Below are 21,702 nucleotides of genomic sequence, written 5' to 3'. Positions count from 1 at the left end.
GGGACTTGGTGTGAGTTAGGACACGGGAAGCAGAGTTTTGAATGACCTCAAGTTTACGGCGGGTAGAACGTGGGAGGCCAGCCAGGAGTGCATTGGAATCATCAAGTCTAGAGTTAACAAAGGCATGGATGAGGGTTTCAGCAGCAGATGAGCTGAGGCAGGGGCAGAGTCGGGCGATGTTACGGAGGTAGAAATACATGGTCTTAGTGATGGCACGGATGTGTGGTCGGAAGCTCAGTTCAGGGTCATTTATGACACCAATGGTCTGGTTCAGCCTCAGACAGATGCTAGGGAGAGGGGTGGAGTCAGTGGTTAGGGAATGGAGTTTGTGGCGGGGACCGAAGACAATGGCTTCGGTCTTCCCGATATTTAGTTGAAGGAAATTTCTGCGCATCCGGTATTGGATGTCGGACAAGCAGTCTGACAATTTAGAAACAGTGGAGGGGTTGAGAGAAGTGGTGGTGAGGCAGAGCTGGGTATCATCAGCATACATGTGGAAACTGGCGCTGTGTTTTCAGATGATGTCACCATGGGGCAGCATGTAGATGAGAACTAGGAGGGGGCCAAGGATAGATCCTTGGGGGACACCAGAGGTAACGATATGGGAGTGGGAAGAGTAGCCATTGCAGGTGATTCTCTGGCTGATTAGATAGATAACAATGGAACCAGGCAAGTGCAGTCCCATCCAGCTAGACGACGGTGGAGAGGCATTGGAGGAGGATGGTGTGGTCAACCATGTCAAAGACTGCAGACAGATTGAGAAGGACAAGAAGGGATAGTTAATCTTTGTCACAGTCACATAGGATGCCATTTGTGACTTTTATAAGAGCCATTTTGGTACTGTGGCAGGGGCGGAAACCTAATTGGAGGGATTCAAACATGGAGTTCCGGGAGAGATGGGCATGGATTTGGGAGGCAACACATTCAAGGGCTTTAGAAAGGGAGGTTGGAGACAGGGGCGGTAGTTTGCAAGGATGGAGGGGTCAAGGATTTTTTTTTGAGGAGGGGGACAGTACCTGAGGAGAATCATTAACAATATCCGCTAGATGGGAGCCAGAAAAGAAAGTTCGGTGGTCAGCAGTTTAGTGGGAATAGGGTTGAGGGAGCAGGAAATGGGTCTCATGGACAAGATGAGCTCGGAGAGGATATGAGGGGAGATTGAAGAGAAACAGGAGAAAGATGTGAGTTCAGGGCTAGGGTAGGGGGGGAATCTTGGAGGAAGTTTGGCCCGGTGAGCTAGGGGAAGGAAGGGAAGTGGCAAAGGTAGCTGATTGGATGGTCTCAATCTTAGTGACAAAAAATTCCATGAGCTCCTTGCACTTGTTGTTGGAGGTGAGGGTGGAGGAGACAGGGGTTAAGGGTTTAAGAAGACAGTTTGCAGTAAAGATGCTTGGGGTTATCTTTGCATTCCAGAATGATCCCGGACTAGTGAGCAGTTTTGGCAGACGAGAGCAGGACCCAATAATGCTTTATGTGGTCTAGCCAGGTCTGGCGGTGAATGGCTAAACCAGTTCTCCGCCATATCATTTCAAGTCTGCCTCCCTTGGACTTAAGAGAGCAGAGATGAGGGCCGTACCAGGGGCAACAGCCAGGGTGAGCGAGAGTAATGGTTTTAATGGGGACTAGGGTATCAAAGGTGGTGGTGAGGGTGTGGTTGAGCAGATCGGTAGTTACAGAAATGTTGGGCCAAAGGCTAGACAGTTGAGATTTTGAAAGTGCAGTCCCGATAAGAAATAAAGCTGATGAAAGGGAAGACACTCACTCAAAACACCACAAAAATAGCAACAATCAAGTGGTATCCTAAATAAGACAACAAAGTGTACTCCCAGAAATTTAAAAAAGGTACCTAGATGAAAGGTGCTTAATTGGTTAATGGAGATTATTTTCCCCGAAAGACTGCAAGCAACAATTTATTATTTTGTCTCGGTAATTGTGTTGGAAGGTCTTTAATTCCTTTCTGGCTGTAAACACAAAGACCAATACAAAAGCAGTCAATTAGGTTTTTTGAAGAGAAAGCTGCAAAGTATACACCAATACTAAGAGGATAGAAATGCTGGAAGGCAGTTAGAAGTGATCTTGTTTACATTAAGACACCCCACTGATATAGGGAAGCATGGCATATTTATTTTATGCAAAGGTAAGTAAAATTAATTGAGTCTAACCTGAAATGGTGTGAAATAAAGCAGCTTTTGTTTGTTATCGAAATGTGGATGACACTGATAAGGCCACATTTATTGCCCATCCCTGGTTGCCGTGAGAAACAATGGTGAGCCTTCTCCTTGAACTGCTGAAGTCCTTGTGGTGATGGGGCTCCACAATGATGCTAGGTAGTAAATTCCAGTATATTGACACAATGATGAAGGAACGGTAATATATGTCCAAGTCAGGATGGTGACTTGGTGGAGATGGTATTCCTGACATTGCTGTTTGTCCTCTTGGTGGTAGAGGTTGCTGGGGAGGGAGGGGCTGTTGAAGTAACCTTTGTTTATTTGCTGCAGTGTATTCTGTGGATCATACATACTGAGCCAGTGGTGAATATTCAGTGGCAGGTGTGTTGATCAAGAAGACTGTTGTCCTGAATAGCGTCGAGCTTTTTGAGTGTCCATGCAGCTGCACCCATCCAAGCAAGTGGTATTCCATTATGTTCCTGACTTGAGCCTCGTAGATGGTGCAGAAGCTTTGAGGGGTCAGGAGATGAGCCACTCGTTGTAGAATATCCAACGTCTACCCTGCACTTGTAGCCATGGTTGGTCCAGTTCCGCTTCTGATCAATGGCGACTTCCAAGATCTTGTTGGTTGGGGATTTGGCGATGGTGATGTCCGTGAAAGTCATGGGGAGATGACAGATTTCTCTTGTTTAAGATGATCATTATCTGGCACTTACAGGGCACAAATGTTACCTTCCAATTGTCAGCCTACGCCTAAATGTTATCCAGGTCCTGCTGAAGGCTGGCATGCATTGCTCCATTAACAGAGCAGTTTCAAATGGATCTGCACACTTAATTGTCAGTGAACTGCCCCAATCCTGACCTTACGATGAAAGAATTGTCATTGATCAAGCAGCCATATCCGACAATCACCTTCCTTCATTTCACGTGTGACTCCAACAAATGGAGCATTTTCCCGACTCCTACTGACTTCAGTTTTACTAGGGCTCCTTGGTGGCATATTCAGTCCAACGCTGCCTTAATGTTGAGGGCAACTGCTCTGACCGCTTCTCTGGCATTCATTCCTTATCAAGGTTATGAAGAAGTTCTGGTGGAACCCAAACTGAGCATCAGGGAGCAGGTTATTGGTAAGTAGGTGTTGCTTGATGGCACTATTGATAAATCTTTCCAGCACTTTACAGATGATTGGGAGGTTCATGGGGTGGTAATTGCAATGTGTCAAAGCCCATCATAATGCATTGCTGTGTCCAATGCACTTAGCTAGTTCTTAATTTTGCATGAAGTGAATCTAATTGATTATACACAGTTATCTAGGATGGTGGGAACCTCAGATAGAGGCAGAGTAGGATCATCCGTTTGGCACTTTTGGATGAAGTCTTTCAAAAATTTCAATCTTGTAGTCAGGGCTGCACCATGGTTAATGATGGGGATGTTAATTAAGCCTCTTTCTCCTGTTAATTCCCAACTGAATGTCATCGGGATACAGAGATTTGCTCTTATCCATGGTAGGTCAGGATATACCCAAGGTTTGGAATGGAGGAATGTGGGATGCTGGCTGGTAGATATGATTCTGTGAGTACAACTATGTATGGTTGTTGCTCTCCCAAGTCCCAACTTGACCACCAGCCCAAAAATGTTGGTGAGCATGACCTGTTGCAGGCCTGATATTGCTTTAGTCTTACATGGATATTATGCCAGGCTCCCTTCCCTAAAAGGGATTAGGTAAAACAATTGGATTTTTACAACAATCTAGAAGCTTTCAGTTATTTTTCTGATGTTAACCTACAAATACCAAATTTATTGAATTCAATTTCACACCTTGCCAGTGACATCTGAACTCAACTTCTGGGTTGGTAATCCAGTACCCAAACAACTAGGCTTCTGTACTCACTAATGGATTTGGGGCTATTAATGCCACACCCCTGGGTCCTGCTATCGTAGAGGTAGATAATAATGCAGTGTGAGCCAACTCTCAAATTAAGAGGCTCTCAAATTATGAGAACGGATAACACTGAAAACCTTTGATTCAAACACCACATAAAAAGTCATTTTATTTTTGTTAAATTGTGGAAGTTTTATTATTAACATAACTTAATATTGTAATGTATTCTTTCATAGTTTAAATTTAATAAAAATCATTTAAAAAAGATTATCCCATATTAGGCACGGTGGCATAGTGGTTAGCACTGTTGCCTCACAGCGCCAGGGACCCGGGTTCGAATCCAGCCTCGGGTGACTCTGTGTGGAGTTTGCACATTCTCCCCGTGTTTGCGTGGGTTTCCTCCGGGTGCTCCGGTTTCCTCCCACAGTCCAAAGATGTGCGGGTTAGGTTGATTGGCTATGATAAATTGACCCTTAGTGTTAGGGGGATTAAATACGTGGGGTTACGGGGATCGGGTGGGATATGTGTTGGTGTAGGGGTTACGGGGATCGGGTGGGATATGTGTCGGTGCAGGCTCGATGGGCCGAAATGGCCTCTATCTGCACTGTGGGGTTTCTGTGATTTCTGTGATTCTGTGATAAACATTGATCGCTGCTTGTGCCAGGTCAAAAAAAATTCATTCATGGAGCCTACAGAACACGCTGCAACTGCCACCCCTTCCCCCAAACACTAGATAGCAAATTGGCAGTTTGTTTTACATCTCATGTTTATTTAAAATCAGGAGTGATGTAAAATGGGCTTCCGATTTGCTACCCCCGCACCACGCTCCATAAAATTTAAACTGCTCAATTTAGAAAAACCAGAGCAGACCAAGGAAACCCCCATCCTTTTTCATCCCATCACAACAGCTTAATTAAAGCTTATATTTTGTCTCCGTGGATCAACAATCAACACAATTATTGAAGATATCCAACCACTCAGGGCTCACAAATTTAAAATTGCATTTTATCCATTCACAATAAATGTAAAGAAAAGAAAATACAACACATGTAAAAGCGCAAACAAAAAGACAAAATTCTGGAAACACGGCAGTCAGCATCTGTGGAGAAAATGGACAAGTTGACATTTTTGGTGCTGACCCTTCAGAACTACATTTTCTCTTTCAGATTTCCAGCATCTGTAGTATTTTTCTTTTATATACGTATATTGTTTGTTCTCCAATTGCCCAAATATGGATTTATAGACTTCATATTAGAATTGCATGGCATGGGTAGATAGTGCAAACCAACCTTCTTCTTTCAATCTTTCTGGCTTCATTCTTTGAGTAACAGGTGTCCTATTTCCATCACCTTTGTCCAGATATAGTGAGGAACTAGTTGTACTAGCATTATCTCTACTTTGGTTTATTTTGCTAGCAGGGGAAGGTGTGGTGCCTGTGGCAGAGTCCAATCCATTGGGCAGAGGGATCAATACTTCCAGTGTTCTGTTGCCAGTTCCTGTCCATATACCCTCCGGTGGAATAGGAGAAATAGGTGGGGAGGCAGAATCACCAGAAACTTGTCTCTGCTGGTCAATCAAGTTCAAAAGTTTGCTGCGTGCCTCGGCACTCTGACGGTTGAGCTCACTGATCCTCTGCTGAAGGTTTTCAGAAGTGCTGTGAATGGTCTTTTCAATTTGTGGTGCAGGATTAGATAATTTACCGCTTTTGAACTGATCAAGATGGGCTTTGAGAGCAGAATTCTGCAATTGTAGCTCAGCAATTTGAGATAGCATCGCTTCATGTTTAAGCCACTCATCCAAAGATAGATCTTGACTGCCTTCAGCTTCCACCTTGCTCTCCTTTGTTCTCAGAATGCATGTTGCTGTGTCAACAGGCACTGGGTGCATTTGGGGCAAATTAGTAACAGGCAAAGTGACACTCAAGCTCTTATGTCCTTCATTAGCATTCCAAAACTTCCATTGCTGGGCAAGATCCTCATGATCTTGCAGCTGGTTTTGGTTTTGTGTTGCCAAGTATTCTTTAGAGTCTTTTTCTCCTTGTAGTACAAGTGGTGACACTGAAGCTTCCTTATAAGTTTGTGAACGATGAGCATCAGTTGATTCCAGATATACATCATTAGGCTGAAGCCTTTCTTGAAACAAATTAACTGTCGTTTGTGATCCAGTACTTACTTGGCTGTTCCTCTGTCTTGGGGGAGAAAGCAACACAGCAGGGCCAAATAAATGCTCAGGTAAACTTTGACCTCTTCTAGCTTTTTCTAACAGATTCCCCTTGTACTGATATGCACAAGGCTGTTTATTTACCAAACTTCCTAAAAGCTCCTCTTCAATATTTGGTACAGTCCTTAAAATAGGTGCATTTACTTTATCTTGTTTGTCAGGGTAGGCACAAGCATGTAAACTCCCTCCTTCCACTGCTGTCTCCCTAACTTCAGGAGCAATGTTTAGTCTTGGCTTTGGTTTAGTTCCTTCTGCTTCTGTAGATCCATGCAACATTTGTTTCAACAAGAACAGCTCTTCATCTGTTTTGATCATATACTGATGCAGGTTAGCCTGCACAGAAATAATTCCATCTTTTATTGTCAGAAATTCTGCTGTCAGTGCATCAATCAGTGCTCGTTGTTCCTTGGACTTTTTTAGAAGTTGCTGATGGTTTTCTTTCTCCTGCCATTGCTGAATTTCATTCTCTTTTAGATAGTGGGTCAGTCTGCTTATCAAGCTGACCAACGAGAAGGTGAAACCTGTTAGACTGCGACCTCTCTGCGGCAACCAGCCCGTGACCTCGCGTCCTGTCTGGCATTCATATTCCGCCATCTCCTGGTCAATATTCTCAATCATTTCCTGCAGTACCTCCAGGCTCAGCTGCCTGCCCTCTTGCCTGTCTTCCACTCTTTTGGTAGACATATTGCAATTTTTATCATTTGAAATGTCCTTTTTTGAGTCCCTTGAACTAGGATGAAGTACTTGTCGAATTACCCTTGCGGTTTCAGATTGGGGTGAACCATCCGGTTCTGTATTGTTTTTAGCTCTACTTCCCACTCTTGACTTCACTCTCTGGATTGCAGCAGTAGCATTTAAACCTGTATGGATCACGGAGGCTCGGTCTGGCGTGCAGGGAGTCTCAAGGGTCTTTGAACCCAAGGACTGGTTCGGTGGTGTATGGGAGCGTTCTCCTATGGACTCGGGGGTTTCCTGTTCCTTCCTCTCTGGTAGGTGACTGCTGCTGTCAACGCTGGTCTGATAGTCCATGGACACAGAAGCGTCGGCTTCTTCCTGCCTCTCCTCTGACAGCTTAGGGTAGGAGGTTCCACCGTCGGTTTCATTGAGGGCCTGAGAGTCCATGACCGACTCGCTGAGGATGGACAGCTGCGTGGGCTGGTCGCTCCTCTGCGCGATCAGCCGTGCGGAAGGCGCCTGCCGGCAGGCGGGAGCCACCGTCACGTTGGGAAAGCCGGCCTGCCGCCGCGGGGCATCACCGAACAAGTCCCTGACCACGGCCAGAGCCCGGTCAGACCTGGCCAACACCTCCCGCAACTGCCACTGCTCGAGCAGCCCCTCGACCCTCGCTGCAGGCTCTGGCCCCCGCCTCTGGCCGCCGCCGCGGCCCGCCCGCTGCCGCAGCTCCCACCGAGCCTCCGCCCGGTTCTTGGAGACACGGTTCTCGCGGCGCCTAGCAAGTTCCTCCGGGCCGGCCCGGTGGACGCTCAGGTCGCTGATCGTGCTGTCCCACTCCTGTTTCAAGGCCGTGCCCGCCTTCTTTTTGCGGCTCTTGTCCGTTGCATGTGAGCGGGAGGACCGGTTAAATCGGATGAACGACATTCCTGGGAGCCGGGAGCGGAGCCCGGGCGGCACCAACCGTCCTTCGATACAAAACCCGGGCGGCACCAACCGTCCTTCGATCCAAAACCCGGGCGGCACCAACCGTCCTTCGATCCAAAACCCGGGCGGCACCAACCGTCCTTCGATCCAAAACCCGGGCGGCACCAACCGTCCTTCGATCCAAAACCCGGGCGGCACCAACCGTCCTTCGATCCAAAACCCGGGCGGCACCAACCGTCCTTCGATCCAAAACCCGGGCGGCACCAACCGTCCTTCGATCCAAAGCCCGGGCGGCACCAACCGTCCTTCGATACAAAACCCGGGCGGCACCAACCGTCCTTCGATCCAAAACCCGGGCGGCACCAACCGTCCTTCGATCCAAAGCCCGGGCGGCACCAACCGTCCTTCGATCCAAAGCCCGGGCGGCACCAACCGTCCTTCGATCCAAAGCCCGCGCCACCAAGCCCGCGCACTCACATCCAGGTCATAGAGCGCAGCCGGCTCTCACTGTCACGTGGTATGTAAAGTCACACTGCTTGGTGAGAACAAGAGAGTTGGGGAACTTTTATTAATGTTTGAACCAGGGATTTATACTTAGTTTCCCAACAGGTTATACGAAGCAAAAATGAGGAGTTACTAGATTGCCAGTAGGACTGGTATGTATTTTTTTTCTATGGGTACCTGTATTGTTGACATTGTTTTTGTCTGAAAAAAATTATTATTGTATTTGTACTGTTAATCTTAAAGCTGTTTTGTTTTAAGGCTTATTGTGGTTAATGGATGTAATGGATTTATCATGTAGTTGATGAGTTGTAACAAGTACTACCAGATTTAAATAAAAGAGGTATACTTAGTTTCCAGCAGGTTCAGTTTTAAAAAAAATTATCAGCGGGTTCAGGCAGCATCTGTAGAAGGATAAAAGCCAACGTTTCCAGTCTTGCGACCCTTGGTTGATTCTAAAGGTCATGACCTCAAACGTTAACTTTTGTTCTTTCTTCCACAGGCGCCTCTTTTATTTAAATTCAATTAAAAACCATAAAGAAGCCACTGGGTCATCAAACCAAAAATCTGGCAAAAGTGCCCCGTTTTTAGAAGGGTACAACTAGTAGAAACCCAAATCATAAAAAATGGAAAATTTCTTCCACAGATGCTGAGTGTTTCTGGCATTTACTGTTTTTATTTCAGATTTCCAGCATTTGCAGTATTTTGCTTTTTTTCTCCTTTTATATTTAAATGTTATGTTGGGTTCAAGATTCAGTACAATGGGAGTGGATGCAAAGTGATTTATACAGTACAACAAATAAATTAGCTGTGGCATTGCTCAGGCTCAATTCATGATTATAAGTGGCAACAGAGTTGAGTCAGAAATATAAACAGAAAATGCTGGAGATACTCAGCAGGTCAGGCAGCATCTGTGAAGATAGAAACAGAGTTAACGTTCCAGGTCTGAAACATTAGCTCTGTTTCTCTCTTCACAGATGCTGCCTGACCTGCTGAGTATCTCCAGCATTTTCTGTTTTTATTTCAGATTTCCAGCATCTGCAGTATTTTCTTTTTGTATTAGAGTTGGGTCAGAGCCACCTGGTGACCAGAGGCTGAACTACATTGTCACGGTTGATAAAGCAGCATTGAATGAGAAATGTTGACATTGCAATTTACAATATTAAATGTTGATATAAAAACATGACAAAATTGTGAGCATTGTGGACAAAAAAAATTGAATTAAGGATTTATCTATATATATAAAATGGTTGGTCCGTCTGTCTTTCTGTCTGTCTGTTTGTCTTTCTGTCTGTTTGTCTTTCTGTCTGTCTGTCCGGCTATACAATCAAAAGTTATAGAGCGTACCTACACATATGTTATATCAAAAGAAAGCTTATCATTAGGGGACTCTAATAGGCATATTTACTTTTTGGTCAGACAAAAATTGTTCAGACAGTATACAAAAAAGGTTCAAAAAACGGCAACATTCCGCTCATTAGCGTTGAGTGACGTGATGGTTGACCAATCGTACAGGGGATTAACCTGATGGTTGACCAATCGGTGCCTCACGGAGGGCATTTCATTGCGTGTGTGGGTGGGCCTAATCCTTCTGAGCTGAGGTGAGTGGTGGCCATCTTGATTCCTAACTCTTGATTTATTTTTCCCACTTTGTGTGTGTGTGGAGGGGATTTTGGGAGCGAGTTGAGGTGGGGAAGGATTTCCCCGGCAACCGGGCCCGGGCCTCTCTCACAGCCTGTAGCCCCTCGGGAGGGTGGGGGTGGGGGGGAAGAAGGTTTTCCCCGGGCCTCTCTCACAGCCTGTAGCCGCTCAGGAGGGCAGGGGAGGAGGGTTACCCCAGCAACCGGGCCTGGGCCTCGCTCACAGTCTGTAGCCGCTCAGGAGGCGGGGGGGAGAGGGAGGGGGAGGGAGAGAGGGAGGAGGGTTACCCCGGCAACTGGCCGCATCTCACTCTCTTCCCCCCCCCCCCCAGTCTCTCTCTCTTCCCCGCGCAGCCCGAAAGCCCGGGGGAAGAGGGAAGCGAGCAGGTGAGCGGCGGTGTCTCACTCTCTCTTCCCCGCGCAGCCCGAAAGCCCGGGGGAAGAGGGAAGTGAGCAGGTGAGCGGTGGCGTCTCTCTCTTTTCCCCCCCCCCACCGCAGCGAAAGGCGTTCGTCTGCCGCCCGGCCAACCGGGTCCAAAGGCCCGCCGCATTAACGATGAGGAACCCCGGGCTCGCTTCGGAGCGATGGGCACCCGGCCTCCCGATGTTAGACTGACTCCATTCTGGTACCGGAAAGGAGGGAGAGACAGGGGGAGGGAGGGAGGGAGAGGGGTGAGGAGAGGGGCAGGGAGGGAGAGGAGAGGGGAGTGAGAGAGAGTAAAGCAGGGAGAGACAGGGGCAGGGAGAGAGAGGGTGAGGGGGTGGGACAGGGAGGGAGAGCTCGCCCTCTTCCTTCCTTCCTTCCTTCGCAGGGGTCCATCGGGCCAGGCCTGAGGCGCTCCTTCCCCCCCTCTCTCTCCAGGCTAATCCCGAACGAAATCCAGCAGTCTCTCTCTCTCTCTCTCTCTCTCTCTTCCCCCCCCATCTCTCTTTCTCTCTCTTCCCCTCGTCTCTCTCTTTCCCCCCCCCCCCCCATCTCTCTCTTCTCCCCCCAGTCTCTCTCTTCTCTCTCTTCCAACAACAACATGCCCTCAAAAAACCCTCAGCACTGCCGGGCACTCCAGCTAGTATATATATAGATGAAATGAACACAAGGTTTCTTGATACAGTGGCATGAATAGGAAGCAGTCTAGTATATTATCATTTTATTCCACAGGATTGAACAGAATGTAGCTTGATGCACTGATATTAAGTACCAAAATTACATAGAACTTTCAGTACAGAAACAGGCCATTCGGCCCAACCAGCCCATGCTGGCATTTATGCTCCACTCAAGCCTCCTCCTGTGTTTCCTCATCTAGCTCTTTCAGTATAATGCTCTATTCCCTGTTAGTACATTGAGTTATAAAGGGCAGGATTCAAGAATTGATAAATCCAGGTCCTATTTTGTGATAGCCTGACATTAATGTTGAGCCAGGTAAACCAGCCCCCCTCCCCCCAGCCCCCCTCACACCTAGATTCAACAGGGGAGATGGGTCCTAGTGACAATACTAGGTAAACAGATTCTTCACTCAACAGGAAGTGAACTAAAAATAGTGGTAAATGGTGAGATAAAGGCCTGTATTTTCCGATGCCTACGGGTGTGTACGAGCTGTGTACATACCCGTAGGGACTTCGGAAATGCCAGTTTCAGGCATGCAAAGCGCATGCGCTGAAAACCGGCATTTCCAATCTGTCAAAAATGGTCTTGACAGATCGCACGCCTGCCCTGGAGAAGGGTCTCTGTGGGGGGAGAGTTCCGCTTTCTGCAGAACCTCCGCCCGCTGAAAACCCTTAGAAATCTTACACCTGGTAAAAGTAGACGTAAGGCCTGCTTTTACCAGCATAAGAGCTGAAAAATGTAAAAAAAAAAATTCACTCATTTATAATTTTAAAATACTTTTAAAAACGGTAAGTTTAATTTTAGCCCCGTAAAAAACTTGAATTTTTTTCAAATATTTGTTTAAAATATTTAATTTAATGTAATTTTAACTAATTTTAAAAACGTGATGGTTTTATTAAAATTTATTTAATGTTTTAGTGTATTTTTGGGGTGATCTCCATTCATATATTTGACAGGTCTATCTGTCAAAAGTATGAAGGGAGATTCCCTTCTCCTATTGGCTGGCCTGGCCCACGTGATCCCAGGGACGCTTGCGAACTGCCTGCGCCCCTGGGATATGTGGGCCCTGCGCATTTCGACTTTGGAGAGGCCCAGGAGCGGAAATGTCCGGACCTTGGAAGCCCTCAGGTAAGTTTGTAGATTTTTTCCCGATAGGAGGTCTCCGCACGCAGGAAGCCTCCTATCGGAAATTATGGGCCAAAGTTTCCACCAGCCACCTAGTACCTTATCCAAGTAGTGATGTGTGATTATAGACAGTGGCCTAGAAATTAGAGGTATTAGCGCTGGCTGTTAACGCATTTTTTGGGAAAAAAGTCAGTGGCCGCCTCACTTCCACCCACTGCCGGTGGGTCCCACGGCAGCCTCCATTTTCGGCAGGTTGGCAGCACTGCTGTTGCCTGCGCTCGCGGAAATTATTTTAATTAGCAGGAGCCTGACGTCAATTGGCATGTAATGCCGAATTGACACCTGCTCAGCCATTTTAAGAGCTCGCTGCTCCTCTTACTGCCCTTTCAAAAGCAGGTCCATACTGTAAACAGCTACAGGGATAACTGTTAACTATGGAGAGCTATTGGAGTGAAAACTGCTTCCACTGTGATGCATCAAATCTCCTCCTGGTCAGTCAAACAGTATAGAAGGAACTTTTAAAACAAGTTGTACTGTACTACAGTTCTAATAATGTTAGGAAAAAAATCAAAGCTGCATTTTCTTAAATTTTATACATTGAGGTTTTCTAGTTTATGAACTGATAAAAGCAGACTTCCAAACTTTGCATATCATTTTAAAAGGCTTGACAGCATATTCTCACCAAGAGTTCTTCAAAAGTCTGCTGTTGTTAAAAATTAAATTGAACTCTCTTCAGCATCATTTACACCAGTAAACTCCAGAGCAATAGTTCATGTTCCCCCTTTTTAAAAATGTATTTCTAATGATGTCTTATGCAATGGTTTAAGGACATCTGTGCCACAGTCTTTATGTAGTTTTCCAGGAGTCCCTCAGATCTGAGCCTGTGCTTTAAGAGCCATTCACCAGGGAGTGCCCTATGCGATCTGCTGGCTAGTGCTCTGTCACTGCTAGCTGCAAGATAGTGCATCCCCATCCCCCTCCCACTCCAGCAACGTGGTGGGGAACAAACCTCCACACAGCAACCATCTGGGTCAAAGATCTGTGGAGCTAGGACAGCCAGTGAAGGTAGTCTGGCACCTATTTGTGGACCCCACACAACACCCAGAGAAATATCCGTGCAAGTAAGAGGGGACCTGTGGACCAACAAATGCCTCGTCATCTGCCACAACACACAATGCTCCAATCCTATAAGGGGCAATCCTACAAGAGCAAAACCCCGGACCCGTCACCAAATGCTCCGACACAGCACATTGCCCAAGAACGCCGCACCGAACCTTCTGACATGAACTTCGGCCTCATGCTGAGGTTAGCACCGGAAGGAGCGTGTTGCACCAGATTCTCCACTTCGCTGATGTAATTTAGCAGGCAGTAGCAAAATACCAGTGCTGCCTGCGCTCTTTCTGCGGGCGGCCATTAGCCTTGGCCAGCGCTGTTACCGGCAGGTTTCCGGCCTACTCGAATTTCTAGGCCAGTGTGTCAGCAGGCTATTCAATTATGAAGCATCATGGCTGAGCTTAATTCTGTCCATGCCCAGTTACCACACTCATGCATTTTTGAGTGGTGGAAGGGGCTCACAGGACAACAGCCAAGAAAGGGATCCTTGTTTTTTCTCCTCCGTAATATGGGGACACTAGGACTAATTGTAACATTCCCATTGATTTCCCAACTGTGATCACTAACCTGGCACAGAGCAGGGATTGAACCTGGATCCTTTCTAGCTCAGTAAGCAAAAAATTGAAATTAGATAGCAACTTTCATGTCCTTAGGACTTCCTAGGGCCTGATAATCTACATCCTAGGGTACTTAAGGAAGTGGCCCTAGAAATAGTAGATGCATTGCTGGTCATCTTCCAAAATCCGATGGAATCTGGAACAGTTCCCATGGATTGGAGGGTAGCTAATGTTACCCCACAATTCAAAAAAGGTGGTAGAGAGAAAATGGGGAATTATAGACCGGTAAGCCTGACATCGGTAGTGGGGAAAATGCTAGAGTCTATTATTATCTATCTATCTATCTATCTATCTATATATATATATATATAAAGCGGTTTGTCTCTCTGTTTGTCTGTCTGTTTGTCTGTCTGTCTGTCCGCTATACACTCAAAAGTTATACAGCGTACCTACACGCATGTTATATCAAAAGAAAGCTTATCATTAGGGGAGTCTAATAGGCGTATTTACTTTTAGGTCAGACAAAAATTCTTCGGACAGTATACAAAAAAGGTTCAAAAAATGGCAAAATTCCGCTCATTAGCGTTGAGTGACGTGATGGTTGACCAATCCTACAGTTGAGTGACCTGATGGTTGACCAATTGGTGCGGCACGGGGGGCGTTTCATTGAGTGTGTGGGCGGGCCTAATCCTTTTGAGCTGAGGTGAGTGGCTACCATCTTGATTCCTAACTATTGATTTATTGTTCCCACTTTCTGTGTGTTTATTTTGAAATATAGATTTCCAACAAAAAAAAAGTTGCTTTTAAAAGAAAAAAAAATCCTTTTGCAAAGGGGACTCGGGCTTTCCCTCCCTCGGCGGTGGATGAGCTGCCTTCAGGCCTCGAAGCCTCGGCCTCTCCTCACCAGCCACGCCAGAACTAGGCACCGTCGGTCCCGCTGGGCCCGATTCCAAACCAGCGGCCCGCGATCGCCGCCATCTTGGTAAAGGCTGGCGCGGCGGGACTGAGCCGAGCGTTGCCGTCGCCACCATCTTGGTGAAGGCTGGCGGGGTGGGAGACAGTGAGCGCGTGAACGTCGGCGGCGGCCCGGAGTGGGACCTGAGAGTCGGGCCGGGCCTGAGGCGCTGATCCGCACACGGGGGCTTCAGCTCACCATGTCCAGGCTCGGAGGAAAGTGAGAGAGGGGGAGGGAGGGAGAGAGAGGAAATCAGGGAGAGGGAGGGGGAGGGGAGGGGGAGAGGAGAGGGGCAGGGAGGGAGAGAGAGGGGAGGGAGGGAGAGAGTAAAGCAGGGAGAGACAGGGGGAGGGAGAGAGACAGGGTGAGGGAGGGAAAGACGGGGTGGGAGAGGGAGGGAGAGCTCGCCTTCTTCCTTCCTTCGCAGGGGTCCATCGGGCCAGGCCTGAGGCGCTCCTTCCCCCCCCTCTCTCTCCAGGCTAATCCCGAACGAAATCCAACATTCTCTCTCTCTCTCTCTTCCCCCCCATCTCTCTCTTCTCCCCCCAGTCTCTCTCTCTCTCCCTCCCCCTCTCTCTTTCCCTCTCTCTCTCTTCCCCCCCAGTCTCTCTCTCTCTCGTCCCCCCAGTCACTCTCTCCCCCGTCTCTCTCTCCACCCCCAGTCTCTCTCTCTCTCTCTCTTCCCCCCAGTCGCTCTCTCCCCCCTCCCCCCCCAGTCGCTCTCTCCCCCCCCAGTCTCTCTCTTCTCCCCCCAGTCTCTCTCTCTCTCTTCCAACAACAACATGCCCTCAAAAAACCCTTGGCACCGCCGGGCACTCCAGCTAGTAAAAGATGTAATAGCAGAGCACTTGGAAAACAGTGACAGGATCGGACAAAGTCAACATGGATTTACAAAAGGTAAATCGTGCTTGACTAATCTACTGGAATTTTTTGAGGATGTAACTGGTAGAATAGATAAGGGAGAACCAGTGGATGTGGTGTATTTGGACTTTCAGTAGGCTTTCGATAAGGTCCCGCATAAGAGATTAGCGTGTAAAGTTAAGGCACATGGGATTGGGGGCAAGGTACTGACTTGGATAAAGAACTGGTTGGCAGACAGGAAGCAAAGAGTTAGAATAAACGGGTCTTTTTCTAAGTGGCAGGCAGTGACTAGTGGGATACCGCAGGGATCGGTCCTAGGACCCCAGCTATTCACAATATATATAAATGATCTAGACGAGGGAACTAGATGTAATATCTCCAAGTTTGCAGATGACACAAAGCTGGGTGGGCGTGTGTGCTGTGAGGAGGATGCCAAGAAACTCCAGTATGATTTGGACAGGTTGGGTGATTGGGCAGAAGCGTGGCAGATGCAGTATAATGTGGATAAATGCGAGGTTATCCACTTTGGTGGCAAAAACAGGAAGGCAGATTATTATCTGAACGGCAATAAATTGGGAGAGGGGGAGTGCAATGAGACCTGGGTGTCCTTGTGCACCAGTTGCTGAAGGTAAGCATGCAGGTGCAGCAGGCGGTGAAGAAGGCAAATGGTATGTTGGCCTTCGTAGCGAGAGGGTTCGAGTACAAGAACAAGGATGTCTTGCTACAGTTATACAGGGCCTTGGTGAGACCATACCTTGAGTATTGTGTGCAGTTTTGGTCGCCTTATCTGAGGAAGGATGTTCTTGCCATGGAGGGAGTGCAGCGACGATTCACCAGACTGATACCTGGGATGGCAGGAATGACGTATGAGGAGAGATTGGATCGATTAGGCTTATATTCGCTAGAGTTTAGAAGAATGAGAGGGGATCTCATTGAAACTTATAAAATTCTCTGGACAGACTAGATGCAGGAAAGATGTTCCCGATGGCCGGGGAGTCCAGAACCAGTGGTCACAGTCTAAGGATAAGGAGTAAGCCATTTAGGACAGAGATGAGGAGGAATTTCTTCACCCAGAGAGTGGTGAACCTGTGGAATTCTCTACCACAGAAGGCAGTGGAGGCCAATTCATTAAATATATTCAAGAAGGAGTTGGATATATTTCTTAAGGCTAAAGGGATCAAGGGGTATGGGGAGAAGGCAGGGACAGGGTACGGAAATTGGATGATCAGCCATGATCTCATTGAATGGCGGAGCAGGCTCGAAGGGCCGAATGGCCTACTCCTGCTCCTATCTTCTATGTTTCAAAGCCCTTCACAGCCAATTAATTACTTTTGAAGTGCAGCCACTGTAAGCAAATGCAAAAATAAGACTTGCATTTATATAGTGTTTTTCACAATCTCTTGAATGTCTCAAAGCGCTTTACAGCCTATTAAGTAATTTTTGAAGTGTAGTCACTGTTATTATGTAGGAAATGCAGCAGCAAGCTCCCACAGAATGAAAGACAGCTGCCATGTGGGAGAGAGAAAAAAAATTAAAATAAAATAAATGGGGAAATAAAGGATAGGGGCAGAGGTTATGATCTGAAATTGTTGAACTCTACATTGAGTCCAGAAGGCTGTAAGGTTGATCATTCTGCCATTGCCACTTACACTTCATCTAGAGCCATCTTTTGTTTCTTAACTTGTCCCATTACCATCTCCTTTTGCCTTGCACCATCTCTTAATGTCTCTTAATCCCTCCTGCCTTCCATCCTATCACAGACCTTCCCTTTTGTTCTTTCCTCCCCTCCCCCCTTTCCCTGCCCCTGCACTTGCTTAACAACCTGTTCGATCTCCAGCTTTTTCCAGTTCTGACGAAGGGTCATCGACCTGAAACGTTAACTCTGTTTCTCTCTCCACAGATGCTACCTGACTTGCTGATTATTTCCAGCTTTTTCTGGTTTTGTTCCAGTTCTATTCTGTTGGTTTTCAGAACTGGGGCCCTGATTACTACAACAACTTGCATTTATATAGTGTCTTTAATGTAGTAAAACGTTCCAAGGCCCTTCACAGGAGCATTATCAAACAAAATTTGATTACGGTGGCATTCGTATTGTGTTGCTGGAGCTGAAATTCTTGGGCCAGGACAAGGCAATCAAAACTGAAAGCATTTGTCAAGAATGTTTTCACTAATCAAGATTATGTGGTTAAGTCCTTGTGGAGTTTGAACTCATAACCTTCTGACTGAGGCAAGAGTGCTACCAACTGAGTCAAAATGACACCACCAAAAGGTACAATAGCAAAATGCTGCGGATGCTGGAAATCTGAAACAACAGAAAATGCTGGAAACACTCAGTGGCCTGAAATGTTAACTCTGTTTCTTGCTCCACGATGCTGCCTGACCTGCTGAGTGTTTCCAGCATTTTCTGTTGTTGTACAGTACCACCAAAAGGTACATTTACCATCAAGGGAGCTCTACTGTTGGAGTATTCAAAATTAGCAAGGTAAAACTAAATTGTTTATTTTTCTTTCTTCCCTCCCTCAGTTAAAAAAAAATAAAGCAATAAGTTGATTGCCATCTTATTGAAATGATACTCAAATTATTGACCTTGCTGATATGTTTATAGTGACTTCTTGTAACTTTTGATAAATCCTCCCAATATGGTATAAGCATGTAGAAATGCTTTGGAAAAAAACTACAGCCATTTCCAAGATAAGAAAAGTGACTGTTTCTTCCAAATCAATTGCCAGAGTACAAAACCTTACAGTTGATGAAGTTAACCAGCTTCCATATTCAGGCTTTAAAAAACTCAAAACAATTCCCAAATAACCTACACTTAAAGCATCAAAGCTCTCAAATCAACTGCCAAACTCTTAAGCATGACTTTCCCATGACTCCAGAGCAGGTCTGCTACTGATGAAGGCTTACACTGTGTTAATCAGATCAGCAAACCAAATTTTTTTTCCAAACAGCATGAAAGAATTGCCTGCAGTCATTGGTTTTAATGCTTCTTTACTACTAATCTAACTTCATTCAACTGAAGTCATACAGTTTTCTGTTTTAATAAACTTGATTCCCTTTCCCATTATTCTAGACTTCAAACACATTGCTTTTTGCAAAGAAAGAAAAAATAGAAAGACTTGCATTTATATAGTGCCTTTCACAACCTCAGGACATCTCAAAGCCAATGAAGTACTTTTTGAAATGCAGTCACTGTTGTAATATAGGAAAAGCAGCAGCCAATTTGCACACAGCAAGCTCCCACAAACAGCAATGTCCAGATAATCTGTTTTTGTTATGTTGATTGAGGGATAAATATTGGCCAGGACACTGCAGATAACTCCCCTGCTCTTCTTCGAAATAGTGCCATGGGATCTTTTGTGTCCACCTGAGAGAGCATATGGGGCCTCAGTTTAACGTCTCATCCGAAAGACGGGACCTCAGACAGGGCAGCACTCCCTCAGCACTGCACGGGAGGGTCAGCCTAGATTTTTGTGTTCAAGTCTCTGGAGTGGGACTTGAACCCACAACCTTCTGACTCAGAGGTGAGAGTGCTACCAACTTTTTTAAATATATTATACTTTATTGAACATTAAGAATATTTACAACATCGTGATCATTACATTGTATGATACAAATCAATTCCACCGCTCTGCACATCCATTCCGCCACCACATTTTAACATCAAAACCTGAAGTTTAATTTGTCACCTGTAACATATATTAATCGATTGTACTTTAAAAATTGGTTGTAAAATACTTTCCTTAAATTCCTTTCTGAATAAAACATCCACAGAGCCTTATAATGATCTTTTAGCTTATATTTAAAATACTCTTTTAGATTGATTCTCCTCCCCTTAAAAAACAGAGCATTCCTTCTTTGCACAATCACGAATCTAGCCAAACTGAACATTAAATTATTTGCCGCTCCGCTAGACTCTGGCAGACTCTCCTGCAATCCCCATCTCAAAATTGAGTCCCACGGGATTCCCATTCTCGCTCTTCGGTCCCCACCCAGCAAAAAAGCTTCACACAACTGTCGAACATAGTACTTAAAGTCATTTAACTGCGGACATAACACCAGTAAATGGGACAGAGTCTCATCCTGTGTCCCACACACTGGGCAAGTTGCCGCTTCCACTCGGCCAATCTTGCACAAGACCGTCATGGTAAAAATCCGGTTATGAGCCAATTTGAAATCCAGTTCAATCCATTCTGGGCATTTAAAATTCGCCCACACTCCCTTCCAAATCCTGTTGAAGTCCAGCTGTGGGTATATACTCTGCCAAAACTCCTGACCAGCAGGTGTCTTGAATCTCCATTCTCTGAATACCTCATAGAAATCTCGAGTATTACAGTTGTCAAATTGGACCAACTCTCCCCCTTTCTCCAGTACAAAGCTTGGAAAAGCAGGACACATTTTACTTCCTTTGGAGATTTCCACATTTATTTCTTCCATCCAATCCTGTGGCATTGCCCTCACAATCTTCTCATACATGATTCCTATTACTTTTCCTTCTACCTCCTGATCCTCCTCCCACACCATGTCCCTCACTATCGCTTCCGGCAACCAACCTGGAATTACCTCGTATAATACATCTTTCACAGATATAATCCTAGCTTTTATAAAAGCTTGATTAAATAAAACCTCTCCTTCGATGTTGACCCACCTGTTCAAAAATAAGGGCTGTTCTAAAAATTCCTCAGCTCCCTTGGGCATAAACTGTACACCCTTTAAAAATTGGGCCCAAGTCTCTACAACCCCCTTATAAAACCTAGGGAGACGTTTAATCAATTTCAAAAACATATTATTGTATTCCATATACAATATCCCCTGCCCTCCTATCCCACTTCGTTTTAAAAAATGCTCAAAACAACTCTTCCAAAAACTTGTACAGGTAGACTATCCTTTATCCGCACTTCCGAAAACCTCTGAAAACCGAAAGATTTTTCGTGGAGCGTAAGTCGTGTGCACGACATGACCCGAGTGGTACAAAACATGACCCGACGCGGCCGATGCTTGACCCACGCAGGTGTGAGGCGTCAGTTGTGTCTCAGCGCTGTCACATGTGCGCCTGCTGCTCTCTTTGATATTTGTTGTTTTTTTGCGATTTGTGAAAATGCTAAGAGCTGCAGATACCCCAATGGGTAACAGTGAGAAGCAGAGAAGGAAGCATCTCTCATTATCGATATCGCAGAAAGTGGAGTTATTGCAGAAGCTTGATCGTGGTGTGTCTGTGCGGTGTCTTACTGAAGAATATGATGTGGGAACTACCACCATATATGACTTAAAGAAACAGAAAGACAAGTTGTTGAAGTTTTACACTGACAGTGATGACCATAAACTAATGAAAAGTAGGAAAACATTGCATAGGGCAAAAAATGAAGATCTTGACCGTGTGCTGATTGAGTGGATTCGACAACGCAGAGGTGAACGTGTGCCACTGACTGGTTTGATGGTCATGAAACAAGCTAGAATATACCATGAAGAACTGAACATTGAAGTTGAGTGTGAATATTCAGAAGGTTGGCTGCATAAATTTAAGAAGCGTCATGGTATAAAATATCTGAAAATCTGTGGTGAAAAAGCTTCTGATCATGAAGCAGCTGAAAATTACATAGACAAATTTGCCAAAATAATATCTGATGAAAACCTCGGTCCTGAACAAATTTACAATGCTGATGAAACAGCTCTGTTCTGGCGCTACGTTCCTAGAAAAACATTAGCAACGGCTGATGAGAGTGCACCAGCAGGTTTTAAGGACGCTAAGGACAGGTTGACTGTTCTTGGGTGTGCCAATGCTGCAGGCACACACAAGTTAAAGTTGGTAGTGATTGGAAAAAGCCAACATCCGAGATGTTTGAAAGGTGTATGCAATTTACCTGTGCATTATTATGCGAGCAAGAAAGCATGGGTAACCAGAGGAATATTTTCTCACTGGTTCAATAACCACTTCGTACCAGCGACACAAGCGCATTGCAGGCAAGTTGGACTGGAAGA

The 21,702-nt window shown here is 45.9% G+C and overlaps 2 protein-coding genes across 5 annotated transcripts in view; both read right to left on the bottom strand.

Moving 5' to 3' along the window:
• Positions 1–21,702, bottom strand: part of sulf1 (sulfatase 1) — a 601,332-nt gene that overhangs the window by 311,770 nt on the left and 267,860 nt on the right. The gene's annotated exons all lie outside the window — the stretch shown is intronic.
• Positions 5,038–8,416, bottom strand: spice1 (spindle and centriole associated protein 1). Its single transcript, XM_085993121.1, has one exon. The coding sequence runs from the start codon at positions 7,867–7,869 to the stop codon at positions 5,302–5,304; it is 2,568 nt and encodes an 855-aa protein (XP_085849247.1). The 5' UTR covers positions 7,870–8,416; the 3' UTR covers positions 5,038–5,301.

Source organism: Somniosus microcephalus, chromosome 7, assembly GCF_052327205.1.
Source record: "Somniosus microcephalus isolate GS21.2 chromosome 7, FLI_Smic_1.0, whole genome shotgun sequence".
Lineage (NCBI taxonomy): Eukaryota > Metazoa > Chordata > Chondrichthyes > Squaliformes > Somniosidae > Somniosus > Somniosus microcephalus.
This window is presented reverse-complemented; position numbering and strand designations above follow the sequence as displayed.